The 24,077-nt window shown below is 43.3% G+C and overlaps 2 protein-coding genes across 6 annotated transcripts in view; both read right to left on the bottom strand.

Moving 5' to 3' along the window:
- The window catches only part of otud7b (OTU deubiquitinase 7B), a 31,224-nt gene extending 12,731 nt beyond the window's left edge, over window positions 1-18,493 (bottom strand). For 2 of the 4 annotated variants that reach the window (XM_076106866.1, XM_076106867.1), the window contains exons 1-4: window positions 18,290-18,493; window positions 1,488-1,718; window positions 555-725; window positions 154-381 (exon numbers count right to left, since the gene is read on the bottom strand). In XM_076106866.1, the coding sequence (XP_075962981.1) occupies window positions 154-381; window positions 555-725; window positions 1,488-1,572 (484 nt within the window). In that variant the 5' untranslated portion in view covers window positions 1,573-1,718; window positions 18,290-18,493. Of the gene's footprint in view, window positions 1-153; window positions 385-554; window positions 726-1,487; window positions 1,719-18,289 lie in introns of all 4 variants that reach the window. The other 2 variants (XM_076106864.1, XM_076106865.1) reach the window with 2 other exon arrangements.
- Window positions 18,494-18,863: 370 nt separating this feature from the next.
- Window positions 18,864-23,213, bottom strand: rbm8a (RNA binding motif protein 8A). 2 transcript variants are annotated; one of them, XM_076106870.1, is made up of 6 exons: window positions 23,070-23,213; window positions 22,406-22,465; window positions 22,219-22,296; window positions 21,583-21,719; window positions 19,591-19,727; window positions 18,864-19,298 (listed from the first exon to the last, which is right to left on the bottom strand). In XM_076106870.1, exons 1-6 carry the CDS (start codon window positions 23,128-23,130, stop codon window positions 19,250-19,252), a joined length of 522 nt encoding a protein of 173 aa, XP_075962985.1. In that variant the 5' UTR covers window positions 23,131-23,213; the 3' UTR covers window positions 18,864-19,249. The 2 variants fall into 2 exon arrangements, with proteins under 2 accessions (XP_075962985.1, XP_075962984.1); XM_076106869.1 differs by having other exon boundaries at window positions 23,064-23,210.
- Window positions 23,214-24,077: the final 864 nt, after the last annotated feature.

Here is a 24,077-nt window from a genome sequence, read left to right as displayed (position 1 = left end):
CATGTCAAAATGTCTGTGTATGAAAAGGACTATCTGAAGCTTTACAGTGATGTGAATCCACTATAAATCTTTCCGTGCAGTAGTTCTGCATCTACAGAGTGAGCATGCAAATCAGAGAATCTCATATGTGGCTTTGTGATCGCTTCTCCTCACCAGCATGCTCCAAGGCCACCATCATGGACTGCTCGATGAGGTCCCTCTCGATGAAGCCGCGGAAGTCGTCCCGGTACACGGTGAGGTCCGGTAGTTGGAAAGTGCACAGGGGCGTGTCCAGAAGGGGCTCGGTGCTGCTACCTCCGGTGCTTGAGACGTGAGAGCGCGCCAGCGACACGATGGTGGAACTGGCGTGGGAAATGCCCCTCGACAGGCGCTTTTCTGTAGCTGCTGAAAGACGATGGCAGAGGACGTAGAGAAAAGGTGAATTTAACTATATTTTTACAAACTAAATGATCTACTACTGGTTAATGTCTGGGGCCTGCTTCCGGGTGCTTCACACCAGTGTGTTGTCACTTAACAGTGAGCCCAGCACTTTGAACTAGTGGAGCGTCCCTCACCTTGCACCACCTCATCTTGGCGGTGGAGTAGAGGCCGCCCTACCCTGGCCATCTCCTTTTCGAGTGGCGGATACGTCCTGTCCTCTGCGAACGAATACGTCAGGTTCCCAGCATGCACCTGTCGCAGCTGCTCAAAGTCACTGAGGGCAGCAGTGAAATCCCAGTTCTTGCCTACAGACGGAGAGAGAGAGAGAGAGAGAGAGGAGTAGGAACAACGTCAGTCTGAGCCACCGGGTCCAGCGGTTCTAAGTCGAGCAAATGATGCTTATGATCCTTAATTAGTTTAAATATTTACCTCGCGTCAATTCAACTATTAACCGTCTTATCTTATGTGAAGGCGCATTCCTTCGCTTGAGTAAATATCCGAATTTGGAGCACGTCTCGGCTCGCTGCTTTTCACTGCGTTGCATTACATTTTTAACCCATATTCTTATCTAGCAGCTTGTGTTGCTGCTAGGCAACAGGAGCCCTGTTGACTCCAGATATACCTTCCTTCTGTTAGTGGATGATTGGCTAATTAACAGTAACAAGCCAGAAGCACTGACTGAGACAGCGGTCAATCTGGCTGCTGCTCAGAAGATCACCAGCTGTCAACTTCACCCCCCCCCCCTCCCTTCAGCACAGATTAAATTAAAGGATAAAAACAGAGTGGATCAAAGCGTAACTTAATTGAATGCAGTTGGTGAAGACATAACTGAAGATGTTTAACTTGATTTAGTGAAGAAAGATAACAAAAAAACAAGCCTGATCGTTCATCACAACCCTCATTATCACTCCAAGTTTGCAGTGTTTACTGTGTGGCACCTGCACAGGACGATGTGATAAATGCATCAATTAAAATACACAGTGACTTGGGACCCACTGTTATCATTCCACAAATATAGCCATGATTAGGACAATTATGAAACTGTAATGGTGTAATGAAATACTCACCCTCTAGCAGGTCTCTGGCCAATCCTGGTTCAGCTCCAGTGGAACGGACAAAGTCGGACAGGACTGCGTCCATATCCACGGTCATGTGATCATGAATCCACCAGGTTGCGGGTTGTATCCGGGCAGAAAAAAACGAAAAAGAAAAAAAAACACGGCCTCCCTGACAGGGCGGCAAGGGAAGGGGTGAGGAGGAGCAGTCCTCGCTGCCTCGTGCTACTCTACCTGCCTCCCCTGGAAAGAGAACACAGATGAAATAAGATTAAAGCTGCAGGGGGAAACACATCAGAAGTGAGCTTAGTGAGTGAGAGGCACACCGGTGTAATGACCCCGCTCAACCTCTTTTCAAGTGCAAGCCTGTCGTGGTCTGGTTGCTTTTGAACTAGACACCTTTCGCAGTCAAGACAACAGCTTCGGTACACAAAGCCTCACGAACTGTTTGCTCAGATTTGCATTGAAACGGTTAAAAAGCCAAACGACGACCCGTGCAGGGTAGCTGCTGTCAGGCGTGTGACGCTGGTCGTGGTTTCTGTCTTCATCATGTTTTTTGTGGAGACGTTACGGATTCAGAAGTCATGACTATTTCAAAATCTGGACTTGAGACCAATGTGCACGGTTACCGCCTTCAGATATGACCTGTTGAATATGTAAACAGTCAAGATTGTTTTCCTGCAGCCAGAGAATCGGATCATAAAAGGTCTGCGCAGAAACACCGTGTGAAAGAGAAAGCGAGGGGAGTGTTCAGAACAAGCAGCCAAGATTAATGCTGTTTTCCCTGTAAATCAATTGGAGATTAATCATATCAGAAACTGATATCAAATGTCATTATTATTATTAAACAAATTTCCCCCTGGGGATGAATAAAGTATACATCTATCTATCTATCTATCTATTATTTGCTTGTTTTTGTGCCGGCAAAATCTGGATTTTTGCTCATCATATCATCATAATCTACAGTGATTTAAGATGTCGATTAAAGTACAGAAACATTATATATTTAGGATACATTTCAAACGGAGTAGGTAAGGAAATGGACCTCAAAGTCAAATTTGTTGGAGCCGTGTGATACGAGGAAACGGTACTCCTTCAAAGAGGCAAATCAATCAGACGATTTTACTCTTCAAATTCCCATGGCAGATCTAAAAGGACCCGCATCAGTCGGGCCTTGAAATCAATAGAGACACATTATCAAGACCGAGAGAGGGGGAAAAAAAACAGTCAGCATGATTGGGCGGTTGAGTTGACACAAAGGATGTGGAGGGCAATCGATGCGCGGCCGGAACAGAAAGACAGGAATCTAAGTAGCTCTGGCTCAAAAAGATGCGCCTTTGGGTCCAAGCTGAGGATAAAAGCCTCCGTTTTACCAGGAAAGGTATTCTGAGCGTACGCACACTTTGAGCCACTCAATCCGGAACAGTCTCAAGCCTTGTTCTGTAATATTTGTCCTTCCACAGCACTTTGCTCGCATCCTTTTTAGACTGTTTCAAACATCTGGTTTATGCTAAATCTTGCTGATCAATGCAGGTCAAAAGGTGAAGGACGTCCTTCATGTTAGGGCTGCAACGCTAAATGCAACAGTATGCTATTCTCACTCGACATTGTAAGCCTTATGTTTTATAGATGTGAATAATATATTGTGCTGCCTTTAAATACCGCCTCCAATGAAGTATTGTTCGTCAGCGCAGGAACAATGACAATGTTCTCTGGGTATTCTAATAACAAAATTGCTGTGCACACAATAGCAAAACGCTCCAGTCATTACGCTGCCTTGAAGTTCTTAAACTGCCTGATCCAGTTTGCCTGACTTTTTTCATCTACCTACAGTCATCTATTCCCATCCGTCCCATGGCTCATCCACCACCCAATGTTCCTGCCTCATCTCTGACTCAGTGAACTCCTTTCCACTGCGCCTGATGAGTCACCAGTTTACTCTTCTTACACCTCTCTATCATCCTCTCTCGCTTCGCGCTCTTCCTACCTCCCTCAGTTCCTCCATCATTATTACAGTGAAAGCCACAAAAAAAAAAAAGGCACGCAGGGGGAGGAACAGAAAAAAGGGCCTTTTCTCAGCCGGCAGAGTCGTTTCTAGAGCGTTCTCTGCAAAGCCAGGCATTCAGCAGCCTCCCCCTGCAGGGTCTTCGAACAGTCTCGTCGATTCTGCGATATTCAGGTCTACTGATCACACACACCTTAAGGGACGTGGGACTGTGGTGAGTTAACCATTCGAACCACAGGGGTACTAAAACAGACTTAGACTCACACAGAGGTGTGGGTGAGACCGTGTTCTGACCGATAATAGCACTGCATCAAAACACCAGGGGTGTGTTGGAGTGAGCGTGTTGCTATAGGTACCGAAAAGAAGATGCAACACGAATCAGTCCACTTTATTATCACACTCACAGAAAGAAGGCAGAAAAAAAAAAAGGTAAAATGAGAAGGATTTTCCTAAAGACACTATGTATAGACTCATAGAGAAAATAGTCCCTTATGACCCACTAGAAGCGTGAGGGGGTGTTTGTATCTGCAGAGTCCCGCCCTCTGCCTCACTAAACAGTATAACTGGCATGATGCTGTACAGGGTTGTGATCTCTGGAAAGAGACGTCGCTGTTGAGTTTTTCAAATGTAATATTTTGGGGTGCTTTGAGCACCACGAGTGCCATACAGACCCGTTAAACTGGAGAACAGGAAGACACGCTTAAGGCCCGTATCACTCGACAACTTTCACCCCAACAATCTAAACTGACAGAACGCACTACAGATATAAAAGAGATATTATGGAGTCATACTTCTGCTGACTTAGTGCTGTTTCTTCAACTCGGATATGGAAGGAAAACACGTCCACAAAAGCGGAATTTATTTAAATGAATTAAAAGAAAAATGGCAAATCCGTGTGAAAGTCCAACATGGATAGTTTCAGTTTTTTTAATAACCCTCCAATAGCGATGCTGGAAAATCCGCGCAGCACCAATGATAATCTGTGCGGTTACTGGTCTGGCAGAATCACGCCTCTGGCTGGACTTTAAGGCGCTATGTGTGTATGTTTGTTTGCTTATTCACAGCCCATTAAAAAAAAAAAGAGGTAATTTATTGGTTTGATTATTGTGAGAAAACACTGTTATTTGGCGTATTGACTACGAGCGCTGGCACCGACAACACAAGGCACCGTGAACAGGGTGATAAATGTGAGAGTAGCAACACAGACCAACAAAAGGCCGGCTGTGGTCACTCTGGGCCGGTAACATCAGCCATTCCTGTGAACGCACCGCGGTGCGTTTGATGTCACGCGGCTCTCCTTCAAAAACACGTAAAACAAGTATCCTCGCAGATTATGTCCCACAAGATCTCTGGTGTAACACCAGAATATCATAAAAGGACTGATCGTACGCACAGTGGAAAGGACATTTTTATCATTTATGTATTAATTTAGTGGAACAGATCTGAGAGCATATTAGCAAGTCAGAATTAACCTGCATGAGCCAAGCCTTATTAAAGAGGGCTGTTGCTACGTGTCTTCATTATGCTTACTTCCAACATTGCGAAACTTTTTTTAAATGGGTGAATTAAATCAAAACAAAAGACAGACTTAGCAATGGTGGATGTGTCAGAACGTAGTCATTAAAACAGTTTAAAGCGGTTTGGACATCGAGCAACAGTGAAGGCGTGGGAGGCTACAAGTTTATCGGGTTTATTAAATACAAGATTAATTGTGGGGTGTACGTTTTGTGAATAAGGTTTACAGGGACTAGCGTTCATGAATTGCTTTTTCTAAAAGCAATATATGCATATTTTCTTATTTGATGGCCAAAATTTAAAATTTGGCAACCAGCACAAAATAAATAAATCTATACAAGAAAGCCCCCTGTGTGTGTGTGTGTGTGTACTACCGGCTAACATTAGCAGCGCTGCTGCCAGCGTGGGGCAGTCAGTGATTTGTGTCTGGGATGGCTGAGCTTTTGTCTGGCAGCAAGGCTTACGTAACAGGAGCTGCTGACAACACGTGGGTGCTGAGCTGTGGGCCGGGAGAATGGCCTGGATCACCGGGGGAGACAGAGAGGTCACCGGAGCCCACCGCGGCAGCCCTCGGTGGGCCGAGAGGGTCAACGCACCGCCGGGACCGCGGACACAAGTTTGTTTTTCCGCTCGCCCTCGGAGCGTTTAGAAGAAAGAAAGAAGGGGACACATTTTCCATGCTCTTCATATGGAATGCATGACATCAGAGAGGTTAGCTTCTAGGAATGAGACAGCGTGAGGTTTCATCGCGGGTCACGATAACATAAACTGGTGATCGTTTTGCATTCCCACGAATATCGTCACGAGCTGTCTAGCCATCATGGTAGGGAAGTGAAAGATGGAGCCTAACTTAATCAAATAGGCTGCAGGAATTATCATGTAGGCTGAGAAAGAACATCCTTTATTCATGCGGCTGGACCTTAACTTATGATTGACTTATTTTAGATTACAAAAGATGAGTGTCCAATATATAAAGCAATACAAATATTTGTTTCTTGTCAAAATTCAAGGTTAAGTGATTCCAGTATGTTTTAGTGCCATTTTAAGAGTTGATATCGGGATAATATTGTGAATAGTTATTATTATTAACTATTGTTATTATTTTAGCCGGGATAATTGTGACTTAAAATGTCCATATCGTCACCATGCCTATCACCTACATCTACACCCGGATGGTTTGAGTTTGAAGAAATTATCCTTCTTCCAGGAGAGTTCAAAAAGCTTAATTCTCGAGCCTGACCGAACAGAAAAATGCAAACTATATGACATGGCTTGAAATGGCAATTACTTCCCAAAGATGAAGACAGGCTGGAGAGAAAAAGAGAAAAACAACTGGCCTAATTGTTAAGGAGCGATGTCACCAAGCAGTAACAAGACATTTTTAGATATGACCTGCATAAAGGCTAGTCTGGTTCCAGACGTCTGAATCACAGTCCACATGTCGGAGTTTTCTTTCTAGAATAAAACTAAATGTCAAATCAGCCGGATTATTAGACGACATGAAAGCCACAAGAAATTAGCACACACGCAATTTACCCCGCTGTTATAACTACCCAAACACTTGTATTTCTATTATTCTTTACTGTAATCATGCTATAACTCTTCACTTGTAACTGTTTTAGAATACATCGCTGTGATTTCTCGACGTGAAGCCTTCTGAGCAGCAGTTCTTGTCTTGTTTGTTGTTTTCTTTGTCTCAGACAGGATTTAGTAGTGTTGGTTCAATGTGTGCTTATCAGCCTGGGGTGAGGCCATTATTGTGAACCCACTGTTCACAGCAAACCAAGATAAGGAACATAAGAGAAACAGACACACACACACACACGGTGGAGGACAGAAAGACTACCCTTTAGCCTACAACGTGCAAAAGGCACTGGCTATGCCTTTTACAGAACATGCCTATTCAGCAACAGCGTGTCTCCGTGAATGAGGATAACGAGGTCCCGTGTTTATATTGGGCGATACACCACTTCATGTTCGGCTCACTGGGGTTACGTTCATGGTGTGAAGCATCAGCTTCGCTTTACAAAGAAAGGAGCTGAGGAGTACACCACACCTGAAAAGGTACTTAAACATGACCCCGAGCCAGACAATTATTTCATCATACAGCACAGCTTGTGGTGAGAAACTTTACCCAACGAGGCCGACTGAGTTTCTCCGTTTACCTTTAATGGTCCGGACGTGATGTACGACCACGGCTATAAATGTGTCATATCTATTTCGGTTCAATCACAAACTAAATTGTTCCTGTGATCTCAACGAATGTAACACACCCTCTCAGCCCCACATGAGTAATGAGATAAAGGGCACAAAGTAAGCAAACAGGGGAGGGCAGTGTGGCGGCTGCAGCAGGAGTGATAAGTGTGGCCCCGGCGCTCCGCCTCCAGTCTGGATTGATGGTGAGATGGAAAGTAAAACCTTTGGAAGAACAATCAGTACTGACGGCTAGAGCTAGACCAATGTGTGGACAGTTATTAGCTTATTGCAGATATATTGCCAAATAACTAACTAGAAATTGCCATATGGATGAGGCAAAGTAGGCTAACTCACAAACAGTGTCTCGTTTGTTAGCTAGAGAGCACTGACAAGTTGACTTTCCAACTATAGAAACGTCCTGCTTAGTGTGTATCTTTGTCACAATTCATTGAAAAACAAATCCAAGGGATCCATATCAGGTTTATTTGTTAAGCCTATGTTATTTGCTCCCGATAGAATAAGTACTATGTGCCGGTATCACATTTTTAAACTCTCAAACATCAACGTCAATGAGGGGAATTGGGAGAGACACAAATCTCCACGTGATTGATGCACATTAGTCTCGATCAGTCTAATGTTATCAGAGTTGGCAGCCTAAGTGCTCTAAATGTCTGCGATAGGCGTAGCGTTTAAAAACCACAGACACATGCATAAAAACATGTGGGAGTGAACACAGCCAATGCTTCCTCGGTAATTCCGCTTTCCTCCGTGAGTCAAAGTTCCAACGGCCGGGGCTCGGTCCGCTGTGAACAATCACAATAAATACCTCGCTGCTAAAGAAAACCAGAAGAGGAAGAAAAACAAAGGTGTGGTGAGATGGCTGTCCTTCAGCTGTCTGTATCTGCGGAGTGCAGTAATCTGGTTACTACAGCGACTCGTTACATAACAGTGAGAGCTACAGCTGGACGGGAGGCTGAAGGAATGGAAGGGGAACCGAACCCTTCGCCCGGTTCTTCCTAAGTTCCTCTCAGCTGAACCGAGCGGCACAAAGGCAACCGTGTCCATGCACTCAGCAAAACAGAATCTCTGCTATAGTATTGTGCCAGTCCCTCCTGACATGTAATGCAATTGGGTGAAAAAAGAAAGAATCAATACAGCCTTGGACAGCACAACAGAGAGAATCGCAACGCAAAAGCCTTGCTTAGTATGGCGTAATGTAATCCTATAGGATCGGGCAATGCGTTCTTTACTGACAATGTTGTAGTTGTGCTGACAAACAAACAAACAGATTTCATGGCATTGAAAAATTGCTCTGCCCGTGGAGAAAAAGCCGGAGATATCTCGGCCAATTTTGTCATTTTCTGCAACATCGGTTGTCTTCAAGGGCAACTGTGTGCATCGTGTAGAACAGTGTGACGTAGGCACATTCACTTCCAAGGCCTTGCATAATGCTGAAGCATATGATGAGCATTGCATTGTAAATACCCCCACTGGCTTATACGAGGCGAATGCACACAGACAGAGAGAGAGAGGTTACGGCTCTTCCTCCTTTCTCAATGTCAAAATACATTACGTTATTAAGCAGCTTTAACTAATATGTTAATCATAGAGGAGGAAAAGCAAAGAACCCTAAATGTAAAGATTACGTTAGCTCCCTGCTCTGTTTGCAAACTGCTGCCTCACTAATTCTCCGAGCCGAGCAGATGTGCTCGGCCGGTCCTGAGGGAGGGGGCCGACGTTTTCAGCTGCTATTGGCTTACATCTCGGAAATCAATGCAATAAATGCGAGTGTGACCATTTCCCTGTACAAAAGGAAATGTACCCGTAAGCGTGTCATTGGAGAAAAATCAATACAACCCACAGAGGCAAAACAGAACATCCGTTGACATGTGAATTATAAGAACTAGTGGGCCGTTTCAAGTCCATTGGCAAAAAAGCTTCTTCATGTGAATCCAAGAAAGCTTTTGTCTTTAGTGGAGCAAAGAAGCCGATGCAGCAAGGACTGGTTATCTTCTTTCCAAATAAGGACATTAATTATATTTCACCACTTGCCTCAGCCTACACTGTAAGAAGTGTCGAGCTAACCGAGAACCTGCAAACAAGTGGGAATTCAAAAAAAAGTAGGAAAAGCTCAGCGTCCCTACAAGGAAACAAAAACCGGTTTCGGTAGATTCCTTCAGCAGGTATGTTGTTATCACTATAATAGATTGAAAAATTTGCATTGGGAGTCCTGTGCTGCTAACAGATAACTGTAACTAGTGCTCCACATGTCGATTTCAATGCAAATTTGTTGTTCAGAATGTAGTGTTATCAGGGGGCACAAATATAGGGCGCACAATGGCGTTTAGTTTGCATATGTTCAGTACCGATCGAGCAGGATGTATGGATCGGGTAGCAAAGTGACACGTGTTGTTCCTGAGTGGCGTAAAGAGCTGATCATCAATATGATAACGTGATATTGTGATATGTTATCGATGCATAAGCCCGCGCACTCACCGATACTCGATCTGGCCTTTTAGGCCGTATCAGACGCATTTTGAATACTGGTATTTATTTACAATTTTACATCTTTATTGTCCGTAAGGACACGGCCCCTTAGTGCCCATTAGACACTAGACTGCTAGCCCCGAGTGTCTATGCATCTAAATCAGAGACATGTCAACTGTGTAAGCACAACAGAACCATTGCATACAGAGCAACCTCCTGTTTGAGATGGTCTAACAATAATCTGCTCATAATCAGTTTAAACATAGAAACACTGCACTGTGCAGAGTTCACAAACCACCAACATTAGACTACTATTTAAAGCGCCTAATGCCTCCACTAAAGGTGATCATATATCGGTGGCATCATGTGCTTTCTCAAAGCATGACAGCAGAGAGGACAGCAAATAGAGTTAGGGCGGGCTCCCGTTTACAGTACAGACAGGACGTGCTCGTGAGGTTCCAGATGATGTAAACAACTGTCGCTTATCAGGTGACACGGCGTAAATTTGGATCAGGAAATGTGACACGACTTCAGACAAACCCTAGTTAGTGGAAGACGTTAGAGTGCTTCAAAGAGGTTCAGCCCAGTGTGGACTTATGTTCAAAATTTGCATTGGGAGACATGTAGCATGCACATTCCAGCCCCGATGAAGGCTTCGCCACCAGCTGTGGGCATTTGTGTGTGTAAAGCGTAAGACAACACCCGTCTGAATGCACACACAGCTGATGTCAGAGATTCCACACCATGCCTGCCCTCTGAGGCCATGCCACTCGAGCTGGTCCGGTCCAAAAAGCTGTCCAGTCATCACACAAAAATTTGCCAAGTCTAACTTCCCTGTCGAGGCCTCCCGGTCTCGCTCGCTGGCTCAGAAAACATCCAAACCTGATCCAAGTGAACTCAGCAACCAGCCTCTTTTCTCTCTCCGAGAGAGCTCGAGGCAAATAAGGCGAGGTAAACAAGCTCTACTTACAGATGGTGAATTTGACCGTGGTTTCATTGTTTGGAGTGTATACAGCCAAAATACGTTGACCTCAGGTTGCAGCAGCTTTCGACTTTGTGACTGAGCCACTGCAACTGAATACAATGCATCTGATCTAAACATGCAACACAAGGAGTCAGAAGAAAACAGATTCATAGTGGTTCGGCTATATTATTACTGTTGTTCATTCGTAGGCTACCAATCAGATACCAGTGCATTAAAAACAAAAAAATAAAGTTACACTGGTCATAATTCCCTCTCTTACGTCTATTGATGTGAAAACATCTCGTTCAAACAACTGTATTCATTTCAAGTTTCTCGCCAAAACAAAAAATTTGACAAGATTACATTTTAACAAATCATTACAACGTCCTCAATTTTACTGAATGGAGATTGAACTTCAGCAATGTAACTCGGTGGAATCGCCGTTTACGGCAGTTAGCTCCGTCGTTTAGCCGAGCAGTCCTGTGCTGCTAACAGATAACTGTAACTAGTGCTCCACATGTCGATTTCAATGCAAATTTGTTGTTCAGAATGTAGTGTTATCAGGGGGCACAAATATAGGGCGCACAATGGCGTTTAGTTTGCATATGTTCAGTACCGATCGAGCAGGATGTATGGATCGGGTAGCAAAGTGACACGTGTTGTTCCTGAGTGGCGTAAAGAGCTGATCATCAATATGATAACGTGATATTGTGATATGTTATCGATGCATAAGCCCGCGCACTCACCGATACTCGATCTGGCCTTTTAGGCCGTATCAGACGCATTTTGAATACTGGTATTTATTTACAATTTTACATCTTTATTGTCCGTAAGGACACGGCCCCTTAGTGCCCATTAGACACTAGACTGCTAGCCCCGAGTGTCTATGCATCTAAATCAGAGACATGTCAACTGTGTAAGCACAACAGAACCATTGCATACAGAGCAACCTCCTGTTTGAGATGGTCTAACAATAATCTGCTCATAATCAGTTTAAACATAGAAACACTGCACTGTGCAGAGTTCACAAACCACCAACATTAGACTACTATTTAAAGCGCCTAATGCCTCCACTAAAGGTGATCATATATCGGTGGCATCATGTGCTTTCTCAAAGCATGACAGCAGAGAGGACAGCAAATAGAGTTAGGGCGGGCTCCCGTTTACAGTACAGACAGGACGTGCTCGTGAGGTTCCAGATGATGTAAACAACTCTGTCGCTTATCAGGTGACACGGCGTAAATTTGGATCAGGAAATGTGACACGACTTCAGACAAACCCTAGTTAGTGGAAGACGTTAGAGTGCTTCAAAGAGGTTCAGCCCAGTGTGGACTTATGTTCAGTGGACAGCCAGCTGAAATGGGCAGCAGTATCAGCTTCTGAGCACAAGTGTTTATCAAAGTGTCTGAGAGCTGACGTCAGGGTGTAGCAGAGGGTTCACTTAGTTCCCCAACGTCCGCTGCAATGCTGCACAGCATGCCAAAGCCTCGGAGGACAGACTCTAATTTTAGTGGAGAAAACAAACCTGTTCGGAAGTCAATTCATGGACAAAACTTTATCAAACTGTCAGAGGTCTACTTCCCCATATGGATAGAGTAGAAGCAACTTTGTGGTTTACGAATAAACACACAGAACAGGAAGTGTCTCATTGGCTTGTGATTTATGGTCAATAGTCCCTATGAGTCAGGATAAAGATAGATTTAATATTACAATATTACAATATGTACTCTCTTTATAATTTTCACAAAGACATCTCAGTTTACACAATTTAAAAACTAAATGACTGACAACATTTAAAGGTTTCCTCCAAATCTGTCTTGTATTCAGTCTTTTAAATAAAAAACACAGCCTACACGAGTTGTCGTTCTTGTAAAACGCCACGAGTAGTGGTCGGACTGGAGTTTAACGTGGTAGTGTAATTTTGAATATGCAGAGCAAATATCGTGACAGTCATTGTGATTAGAATTTGTTCCATATCCTGCTGTAAGCCCCAGCTTTATTTCCCCTTCCTTTCTGTCCGTCTGTTGTGACGGTTTATTAGGAAGTCTAAAGCCGGCCTCAGACGTTGCTGGTCCGGGGCACGTCACTGCAGTCAGGCCCAGTAACCACCACTCAAGGAGCACTAATTAACAGCCGCATGAGGGAGGCTGCTGTGGAGAGGGCTATAGGGGACTATGAGTGGCATTCCCACATCCCACACAGAGACAACATTACACACAGTGTCGGTGCGGCCGACACGTGAAACAGCAGAAAATGTAACGAGAGCATTTGATCGTCTAAATGAGTGCGGGAAGTGGAAGCTAATCTGCTATCAATGCATTCCTGTTGTAGAGGTGTGCACAAAAAGAAAACTCAGAACAAGATAAGTTCAGCGTGACTGCTGCAAAGAGCGTCCTGTGCAGAGGGCTGCTCTGCCTCTGAAGGTAGACGGATAAACTGCGGCGCTCGGTGAACATTATGTGTTGGTTTCAGCATTCGAGAAGGCTGCCAAGCCAACACTCCAGACTCCGTGGGTGAGAAGTCCTCGTTCAGCCCCGGCGGCCTCTTTATCGATTTCTAGCCTTTGTGAAGAAACACAAGCCTCTGCATCCATCCGAGCGCTGCCCAGCTACTTATTAACAAAGGGTGAGGGAATTCAATACGACAAGCATCCGTATCTTATCCTTAACCTACGAATTCAAACATGTAGCGATGCAATTTATCAACCTGAGACGCCAGATGGTTCGTTCGACAGAACCATCTGAGAAGGAGTCATTGGAAACAGTTTGGGAAAGGGCAGGCACTTTCAAAAAAATATACACTTGGCAGGGGATTGGATGAACCATCTGTCAATCAAACTCTTGAAGAGCCAGTCGGGAGGAGAGCAAAAAATAAAAAACATCTTTGAAATTGAGAAAAAAGTTGTTTTCTGCTCTTATTTCAATGAAGTAATACTTTCCAGTTCTGATATAACTGACGCTATCGCTGCATCTGTGCCAACCTCTTCAGGAGCCGCCATTGTTGTCGTCACACACACCTAAACCCCGTCCACAGCTGCCAGTGGCTCCTCTCAGAGCGCTCATTGGTCCGTAAGATGGATTTGCCTGTGATATCTATTGCTTACCTTGCACAGCTGCTGTGCAAGGTAAGCAATAGATATCAAAAACACACAACAAAAGAAATGAATCCTGGTAGTTTGTCGATGTTGGGCAGGCCAGCTTTATACAACAGAAAGACACAAAGGATCTATCGTGGAGAAATGACCTCTCACAATGTTCTTAGGTATATTCATAAATCAAACTATACACGGGCAACAAATGTCTCCGGGTTGTCAATGATGCCGAAATATCCTTTTTGCTTAGTGTACAAACAATGAGCTTATTATTACATAATTAACATTTAGAAGCCAGATTTGCATATTAACCCTCGAGGAGTATGAGACATTTCCGAGGCACTAACCTAAGAACCTTCGGCTGTGCTGCTTTAGAATGAACTTAAAATGTATTCCACTCCTGCAAAAATAAAATAAGGCGCCTGTAAGAGAGCCAGTAGCCTGGACAAAAAGCCTTAATATTAAGACACAAAATGGAGCAACGGCTCGCATCTCCATACTGATTCAAATGTTCACGATCTCCCCCTGCTAAGTCAGCCTGAATGTGAAGCCAACCAAACCCAGCTAGGTCTTAAGCCAGTGGCTAAACAGGCACCAGCCTCTGCAGGCGGGCAGCACTAATGCTCATGTGAATCCCCACGTGCTGCAGGCCGGGCCCAGTACGCAGCAGGGCCACCTCACGTCACGCCCCGCGTGATGTCATCGTGGGTGACAGGCGCCTCATCAGGGCCGTGTGTGGGATTACTCCCGCTGTCCTGGATCAACAGGGCGAGCGGGCGGGCGGGGGATGATTGCTTCCAGTCTGCACAGGAAGCTACAAATCTCACAATTCACCTGCTATGAGCCTAATGCTCTGAAACAAACATTACCCAGTAAACAAGTGTTGACATACTTTGTGGCAATGGCTGGTGACTTCATCAGCAGACACTTAAAAAGCCAATCTAACCTTCCTGTGGAGCCTCGGTTGGTTTTCAAATCCACCACCAGCTATCAGTTGTTTTCTAAAGCCCCCCTACTTCATTGACTTTATTACAAACTTGGGTCATATTAAGTAGGATTCAATTCATTTGTCAGCTATAAGAGAGGTTTTGCAGACAGCACATTGACACACAAATTAAATAAATAAAGCAACTTGTCACAAACTGACAGATAGGCAGCAGCAGTCACAAGCAGGGATGTGACACACACAACAGACAATGAAAAATACTGCGTGCTGGCATGCAACGTGAAATGCTAAACCGTTTGCAGCCCCGTTTGCTATGGTATGACATTCACGTTAAAAATGTAAGCCCTTTTTTAAATGAAATATTGATGTATTCAAACAGCAGTATGTGTGTGCCTAAATTTCCCACCGGACAGATAAAACAGTGAGGTTTTGTGAGGTGGCGAGTCTAATCATCAACATCAGCCTGCACTGCATGTAGAGGAGGAAGAGATGAAGAGGGAGTAGAGAGTAACTGATACAGCGAGCTCTTGTTACCACAGCATCTCTTGTGGGAGTGCTGTCTCACGCTATATGTGATTATGGCTGCTCAGCTGGTACCATAAGGCCACATCTTTCCTCGTATAACCGCTCCACCCTATACGGTCACTTCTACGATGAATGATCCAGCCTACATGTAATCCCGAAGCATGGGCGTACTATCCACGACATGTTGATCAAAGTGGAGCAGCTGCAGGCACCACAGGTACCACAGGTAGAGGCCTTCAGTTCTGGGTCTCTCCACCCTGACAGAAGCAGCCCTGGGCCCGGGCTGGCTGCTGTGTCACAAGACTGGCAGGCAACCAGCCATGCTGGGAGGGTTGGGCTCCAAAGAGTTTTTCGAGTTGCTGTCTGGACACAGAGGCCTCTAGGAGACAAGCCACCTATTGATCCCTGTGGCACTGTGGGGATGGAGGCAGTTTTCCCTTTCGTATCACTGTTCCTCCTATCAACCGTTCTTCATCTTGTCAATAATGTAAGCAGCTCAGTGTCCTAAAAGAAGGATCGGGGCTGAGATTTGTTGCCTGCTCTAGGCTGAGAGCGTGCACCGCTGCAAAACTCAGTGGAACATGTTCACTTGACACAAACGTCATGCGTTTGTCCCACTAACCTGAAGAAGCACTCGTCTACTTACTTATTAATCTGACCGTGCTTGAGAGATCCCATGGGAATACCCCCATGGCCGAATGGGCCCGGCTCTCAAAACAGACACTGGATCTCTGGCGCACGCCCACCCCATACACACACACACACACACACACTGAGCAGCTGTTTGGGGGAGCCCGGCGAGAGACTAATTTAAATTGTCATGCCCTCTGCGCTGCTGAAGCAGCACAGTCCCCCTGTGAAACACTATATATACACACACACACACACACACACACACACACACACACACAGCCGTCCAGCACATTAACAGTTAACAAGATCCATGAAGATATTACGGATACGAGAGAGAGTTAAGATAGTAACACAAAACCTGAGAGAGAGAAGCACTACTCCAGAGGAAACATGTTTACCAAGTTTAACCTACTTTCTAGTTTGTGTATAACCTCACTGCTCTACAATCATGTAACTCTGCTATGAGTCACATCAGAACGGTGCGTCGATAGCCATATTGACTACATATTAATTTGCCCATTAAAGATAACGGAAAACATTTGACCATTCTCACCACTCACCTCATCTGTGTCATTTTCAGGCTACTGTGAAATGCTGACCGCAGCTTATTTGAACAGTGTTGGAGATCTCTGTGTGATAAGCTGCAAAGTGCAAGCCACATATTTCCATTTGGATCGACAAGATGTAAATGTTGCTGTTTTTTTTTTTTTAAGACAACTAAAGTGCAACAAAGGGCTTTTAAAGACGCTGCCTTGTTATGTGTCGCTGGCTGCAGGTTGTGAATGGATTTATCTACTGGCTGGTTTTGTGCACTGACCGATAAAGCCGTTCAAGCATTCACAAAACGGTTCCCGTCTTCTCCATCGCGTTACTTACAAAGCAGATAAATGGTGGTTTTGCTGTGTTTACCACTAATATCTTTCCTTTTACGCCCTGTCAGTTTGGAATGGGAATTGCAACAGGAAGGATGCTGAACCCTACTTAAAATGCGTGCCCGAGGTGCTCTCTGTCATCAATATGTTCCTTGAAGTGCTGAGGACTTGCATAATGAAGGCTGACAGAGCCACCTTCACCTCATCTTCTAGCCACAGTGCATGGTGGACCTGTACAACTACACAATAATGCATGCAACACATGGGCTGATTATCTGCATATTTACTAGCATTGAGTTGAGAGTTCACTCTAGCTTTTCATCACTGCTACTGATCAACAGTCTTCTTTGCAACTGACAGGCAGTTTGTTTGTGTGTGTGCCGCATTTCAAACACAGCCATAAGAAAGGAATGAGTTCACGTGGGAGGACTGGATGCATTTCGTCTTCCCTACAACATAACACCTAGCTCCTTTAAATCAACCTTGTATGTGGAGTTTCCTACTCAGGTTATGTTTTTTTTTTTAGCAACATAAACAGTTCCTGTGAGGAACTTGTACCCATGTCCTACTTTTCTTGTTGACCGTCTGTCCAAACAAAAGAGCCCACACACAGAAAGACCTGAATAATTCAGGGGAAAGTGTAACCCTAACCCTCACATCGCGAGGATGTGGGAAAATACACTATAACCTAAGTCCTAGTTTCTAAAAAAAAATAAAAACGAGCACGGAGCACTGAACCGAATGAACCAGCAGTTAGTCACACATATCTGGTAGCAGCGTTTTGAGAATGATCTCGCGCTAGCCACTTAACGTTAGCTTCATGACACGAGTCTTTTTGGGGTTACACGTTAGGAATTGCCCGTTAGTGAAAAAGGACTTTACTCCACAATTCCCCCCCCCCCCCCCCCCCCCAAATTAATAAGTAAATGTCACGTTACGCATGCACCTTAAACGAGGCTCGGATAATCTGAATCGTGACTGTGAGTTATTAGAAAGCTAGCTATGACAATTTAAGTGAATTATTCATGCAAAAACGTAAACTGATAAAAAGCGTGAATACAGAACTGATCTCCCATTCAGCACAACTTAAAAAAAAAAAATGTTGAACGTGCACGCAGCTATAAACGTAAGTTGACAGCTTAAAAAGAAAAGCTAACGTTGTGTTCAGCGACCACTTCTGCTCGTCAACCTGCTCAGTGTACAGATATAATAGATGCACATCAATGCTACCGTCCTAAAATTATGAATCCGAGCCTGCCATTACGGCTACGACTGATCTTTGACAGAAAATATCAAAGAACAATACACATGCTTACATAAACGCATTTGAGGCGTTCAAACGCATGGGGTTCGTGCACGGTTTACACTCAAGCTATTAACTTTAATTTCACGTATTAGTCGGTTACATCAAACTACCGTACGTGTGCATGAATTCTCATTGCAAAGGAGTGTTTATTTATTTATTTCTCCGTAGACTGAACCGTAACATTTGGCTATAGCAAGTGGCTACTACAAGCCTGGCTAATCAGCAGCTAACGGTAGCTAACGCTAGTAGCCAGAGTATCTCTTTACAAGCTTACCTTCAACGGCCTCGCAGAGGATTTTGTCATCGTCCCATTTAGTTTCCCGGCAAGTACCAACTTGTGAATACCGTACACATTTCCAGGACAAACAATTCCTAACTTTTTAGCATCTTCATTAGTGGAACAACGCGTAAAAATCCCAAACAGGACCACCACCACCGACAAAGTAATTTCTACACCACTTACAACAACAACGTCAACCGAGGAATTTGAACCCGCCCCCTCCAAGAAGATCCATCCAATCAGAGAGAAGAGTCGATTTCATTGACATTCTTAAGAACCAATGGGCATCCCCGAGGTCTTTGACTGATGTTCCCCCAATAGAGTAAACACCAAATGAGAGGGACAGAGTGCAAAGCATTCGCTTGCCAATTGGCTGCAGAAAAGAATTACGGGCAAGTGGGTTTTGTCCAAGTAGCCTATGAGTGTGGCACTCACAGCCCAGAGTGACAGGTGCTTTGGAGTTGATTAAATAGCTGGGGCGGCACCATTGCATGGGTGAGGTCATCTAGGATGACGTAAACTCTACGTCATCAGCACGGCTAAATAAAAACACAACAGTGCACACAAGTACCTTTTAAAAAGTTTAATTTCCCCCCAAATTATTATAAAACAAAGCAAAATGCACGCACCATTGAGAAAACAAACAACATTTTTAAGGGAATCATAACCATGTTGGTGTTGAAAGTAAATCACTGGATGGATATCCTTCTGTTGCACTTTAAAGCAGCATAAGCAATTTACAATAAACTGAAAATGCTGCTGTTAGGCCGATTGATTCTTGTTATTCAAGCTTTCAAAAACACTTTATCCCAATATTTTAAAAATCGCACAACTAGATGGCAAACAAGTCAAAAATATTGTACAAAAACGTGTTTCTTATGAGAAGATGAGAGGATTATGAACTGCCTGACAAAAGTGACAGACACCCCGTCAAGCCAATGACAACTGCTGTACTCAACGCCGCCTCCTGTCCGGGCTTCTGCTGCGTCTCCGTCCGCCAGTCCTGTGAAAAAACACACAGCTCTGTTATTGAATAATTATATTAAGTGGTGTGTTCTACCATAAAAAATATTACATAAATAAATAATTTAGATCACACATCAGTTATCTAGACAGCTTAGAAAGCTACATTTTCAACCACCATGAGCTGGGCAATATACTCTAACTTGTTAAAATTAGCAGTATATAAAAATAAAAATGCAGAGTTAAGAAGTGCAACATGTAAAATGTTGACAGCACTCTCTTTACTGGGAAGTTACTGTTTCCGTAGCCACACACACACACAGCACCCTCACCTCCTCTTGTTCTTGGGGGGCCCTCTGACAAATCCCCAGTCAACACTGATAGGCTGACCCATCATGTCCTGAGCATTGAGCCCCTCCATGGCAGCCTGGGCCTCTTTGTAGGTCTCGTACTCCACCAGTGCATATCCCTGGGAACAGTCATCAGGACAGCATGGGAGTTATTGGACATTCATGGCATCACTGCTTGGGAATTTGGAAGCATTTTACAATTAAAATGTACAACACAGCACAAAACAGGTCTCCTGATCACTCAGTCTTACACTCTTCAGGCTGATTATCAGAATGGCCTTGCAGAAACAAAAGCTCAGCTACCAACTAGACATGTTACGTCTCTAAAGCATTTAAATATTCAAACAGCCTGTGATGGACATTCTCTGTACTCACTGAAATGGGATGTTTCGGGGGCAAATATACTTCTTATTTCATATTTAAAACAATGCTGCCACCTTGTGGCGTGGAGGAAAGTTGAAGAGTACTGTGCTGAACAGCAATAAAACAACTGGGTAAATATGTCGACTTCTGATCACTTCAATTTGGTCTTTCTTGACATGTCGGTATAGTTTCCAGATTTACTATGTGCTAAAATGAGACTTCTCGTTATATAAAATACGACAAATGGAATTTGTTTACAAACCGCCACTATCAAGAAGCAGTGACAACATGGTTTATTTATATAGATAAACAAATATCTGTTTTACAAAGGAGTCTGGTTTTCTAAACACAACAAATGAAGACATATAAAAACAAAACATTTATGAATGTAAAGAAATTCCATAATCTAATAGGATATAAGCTGCTTGAATTCCCCTCCATTTGAAAAATTAATATCTTAGTAACAATTGGTGTGATTCAGGAAATCTAGAGCAATTACATTCTCTGAGTCAACATGACATTTGGAGCTTCTGTCACAGCCAGTTTATCTGATCACTGTGGACAGCGCTGAATACAAGTGTAAACGACAACAGAGAAGCATTGTGATCCCATCACTCAAACCACCATTTGACCTCGTATCTTTTGTAGTGTAAATGCTAATGCCCCCCAAACGAGCACACAAGAGGAAAACACTCCATCAAAGCCGCAACTCTACTTTTCCTCATCTCCAGTTGGTTTCTCAAATCTTGTACGCCGCTTTGACCACAAAATATTTTTTTAAATCCGAGTGCGTGAAGCATTTCAGTTTGGCTGGAACACACTAAGGAGTAGACCCCTCTGTCTTGTTCTTCAGTCTAGGAAAGTGATTTTGCTGCATTAAAAACAACAACGCATTTAGTAGAGATGGACCGATTTTCTTGGACAATTCTAATTTAGATTTTTTAGGATTCAGATTTTCTTTTTAAGAACTGTAATTGGCAGCATAAACAAACTTTTGTGTAACTTTTCTTTAATAGAAAACTCAATTGTATGTTGATGCATAGAGAAGAATCAGGGGAAATATTATTCATACTGTGTATGTAGACCCATTATAGAGCGTCAACTATGTTTTATCTATTATTATGTATATATATTTATACAAAACTATTTATGAATCAGTATTTACAAGAATGTAAAAGGTTTGTGTATTATTAACTCCTGCAGCAAGCGCATCCTCCCTGTGCACAGCACAAGAGGAGAAGACGGGACCCATCGCAAATAGTTGCAGGGCACTCTTGAGGAAAAAATGTATCAAAGCTAGCCACCAAAATGTAATCAAACCATCTTAAAATATATTAACTATCGGGTTGGCCATCATATTTTTATTCTATTTTAATGACGCTCATTTAAGAACTGCACACAGGTTAACATCTAAGTCCATCAGATTGTTTGAAAAACAAGGTGATGTGTTCTATAAATAGCCGATTATATTGTACTAGTAAAAGATAACATTAGTGACCTATTAAAGCAAGCAAGCGGCCTACAGGTTGTGTCAATAAATAATACAAAATGAACAGTAACTGGTGTACATCAATTCAATGTGAACACATCTTGCTTGGAAATCTGTCTCACCTTGAGGAAACCCGTTCTGCGGTCAAGGTTGAGATGCAGGTTCTTGATTTCTCCAAACTCTGAAAACTTGTCATGGATGTCTTCCTCTGTGGCCTCTTCATGTACACCGGTCACAAACAGGATCCAGCCCTCCACAGCTGCACCAAAACAAAGACAAGAAGAGGTGTCAGGGGTCAAACAATAAACCAAGGAGCACTTTTAACGAGGTAAACTAATGACACGTAGAGGTGTGATCACTAAAACTCTCATTCCATGCAAAAGGTACAAATAATAATAATAATAAATACAGCTAGCTCTAACCAATATAAAGCCGACTGAGCTCCGGTTTGTGCCTCTTATGTGTCGACATTAAATTACAATCGCAGAGCTGCACTTCATCCCCAAAAGCTATTTTGAGAACAATCAAAAAAAAATAAGTCTAGCTGGATGTTCATTTTCACACATTTAATACATTGAGATAAAGAAGTTTTAAAAAACACAATAACGGGTGCCAACACAGATTTCAAACATAAGTTGTGTGATATGCTGTAGTAGGTTCACGTATAAACAATAGAGAAGGTAGCAACTCAGTAATCAGACTCTATTTGCATTGAATTTAAACTGAATTAGATTTCTAATACAAACTGCAACACTTACATCTCTGCGGGCCCGGCTCGTCCCCATCCTGCTCCACAGTATCATAGTCCTCTTTGATTCTGGACCTGGCTCCTTCCTCTGGAAACAGCAACACAGAGAAATATGAAACACTGCTGACTAGCTTAACTGTATTAAGAAGCTGCAGTAAGAGATCACATGAAACAAACTTAAACAGTTGGTAACTCACCGGAGCCAAAGCCTCGTCCTTTCCTCTTCTTGGCTTTCTCCTTCAACTTGTGGATGCTCTCTGAGTAAGAACAGTTGAATAAATTAAAACCAATGCACACTACCAACGTTAACGTTACATACTTACGTTTGCAAGTTTCACAACAATCACACGTTATCACTTTTACTGGACTAAACTGTGGATGGGTTTTCTGCGGTCAACGCTGGGGTAACCAAAAGTGACACTAAAACAGTGTTATCTTAACTACTGTATATTATTAGTGCATCTTAACGGTACTTAGCTATTAGCTAACGGTATAGAACAGACTGAATTAGCGTGCTAACGGCGGCTAACAATACGCTACGTGTGTTATAGCTTCAAGTATGTAATCCACGCCCTTAATCAAGGGGAATACATTAAAAATAAACTTGTTTTGTAAAAGGGAGCTAACGTTAAATAGCTTGGAACAACCACGAGCTACCTATCTTACTTAAAGAGCTTTGAATGAACCACTAGTGCGTTGTTAGCTTAATATTAGCTTGTTAGCATTTCTCAGGCCTGCTACCACGCAGTAGCAGTAGTCACGGCACATTTTAATGTAGACCTTCAAATCTACACATCGTTTGAACGCCGGAGTCGTGGGGCCCTTGCTACCTGTGGCTTTACGTATAAGTATTACCATCACCATCCTCATCCATAGGAAAGTCCTCTCCTCCCGCTTCATGAAGATCCAATACGTCCGCCATGATGCCAGTATGTGTCGTTTGAGTACGCGGCTGATCGACGCAACGTACGTACGAGAGCAGGTTGGCGGATGTTGCCGGGTTACTTCTTCTTCTCTGAGTTTTATTAGCGCTTGGCAAACAACTCATATGCGCATTACCGCCACCAAACTGGTATGGGGTGTGACCAGCCTTGGATGAAGTGAATTTTATTTTTTACAAACTTGGACATTAACTTACTTTAGTTTTTTTAATAATATGACTTAATCATCCAATAAGACATAAAGTATACAGATATACATCTTGTGACGATCCCTCCACTCCATTAGGTTACCCTGGTTCTTCTTTGTCTTGCAGGATCTGGGTTGTCAGCCTCATGAGCATGAGCCACACCTGTCTAGAAATATGCAAAGAACACTCACACACCATACACACACTCTCTCTCTCTCTCTCTCTCTCACACACACACACACACACACACGCACACGCACACACGCACACGCACACACACACACACACACACACAGATTCCTTAATTTATAGTTCGATGCTGCTGCTACAGCGCCACTTAGTGGCCAAATGGCATGTCACTCAGACATCATATCCATGTCCATCAATGTCATCTCTGTACAACCAAAACTGTGAATACGAGAAAAAACGAGCAAAAATCTGCTTTTACATTACTGCATTGAGTACCTTTATTTTAAATTTAAGTAATTTAAGTACATTCTCCTTATTACTGGCCATAGCCTACTGACATACAATTACATAGTTGCACAGCAAATATTAGTCATATTAATCTTTTCTTCACAATTTTTACCTGTAACAGAATATTTTTACAGTGGTATTAGAAGCCTACTTTTACTTAAGTAAAATACCTGAATACTTCCTCCACCACTGCTAAAAGCCCATGCCAAACCACAATTTTGCTATATTTTGGCATTGTTAGTTGATGACCAGCAGAGGGCTCT

The sequence above is a fragment of the Anarhichas minor genome, unplaced genomic scaffold (assembly GCF_050575085.1).
Source record: "Anarhichas minor isolate MPS153535 unplaced genomic scaffold, ASM5057508v1 ptg000035l, whole genome shotgun sequence".
Lineage (NCBI taxonomy): Eukaryota > Metazoa > Chordata > Actinopteri > Perciformes > Anarhichadidae > Anarhichas > Anarhichas minor.
Note: the sequence above shows the minus strand (reverse complement) of the source record. Positions and strands in the feature narration are given on the sequence as shown.

Excerpts from the sequence above, each read along its gene's own strand:
- rbm8a (XM_076106869.1), bottom strand. The coding sequence starts at position 23,130 with ATGGCGGACGTATTGGATCTTCATGAAGCGGGAGGAGAGGACTTTCCT. Across the intron at positions 22,466-23,063 it reads TATGGATGAGGATGGTGATG|AGAGCATCCACAAGTTGAAG; the intron begins GTAATACTTATA and ends GTTCTTACTCAG. Across the intron at positions 21,720-22,218 it reads CGAGCCGGGCCCGCAGAGAT|CTGTGGAGGGCTGGATCCTG; the intron begins GTAAGTGTTGCA and ends GTTTTGGTGCAG.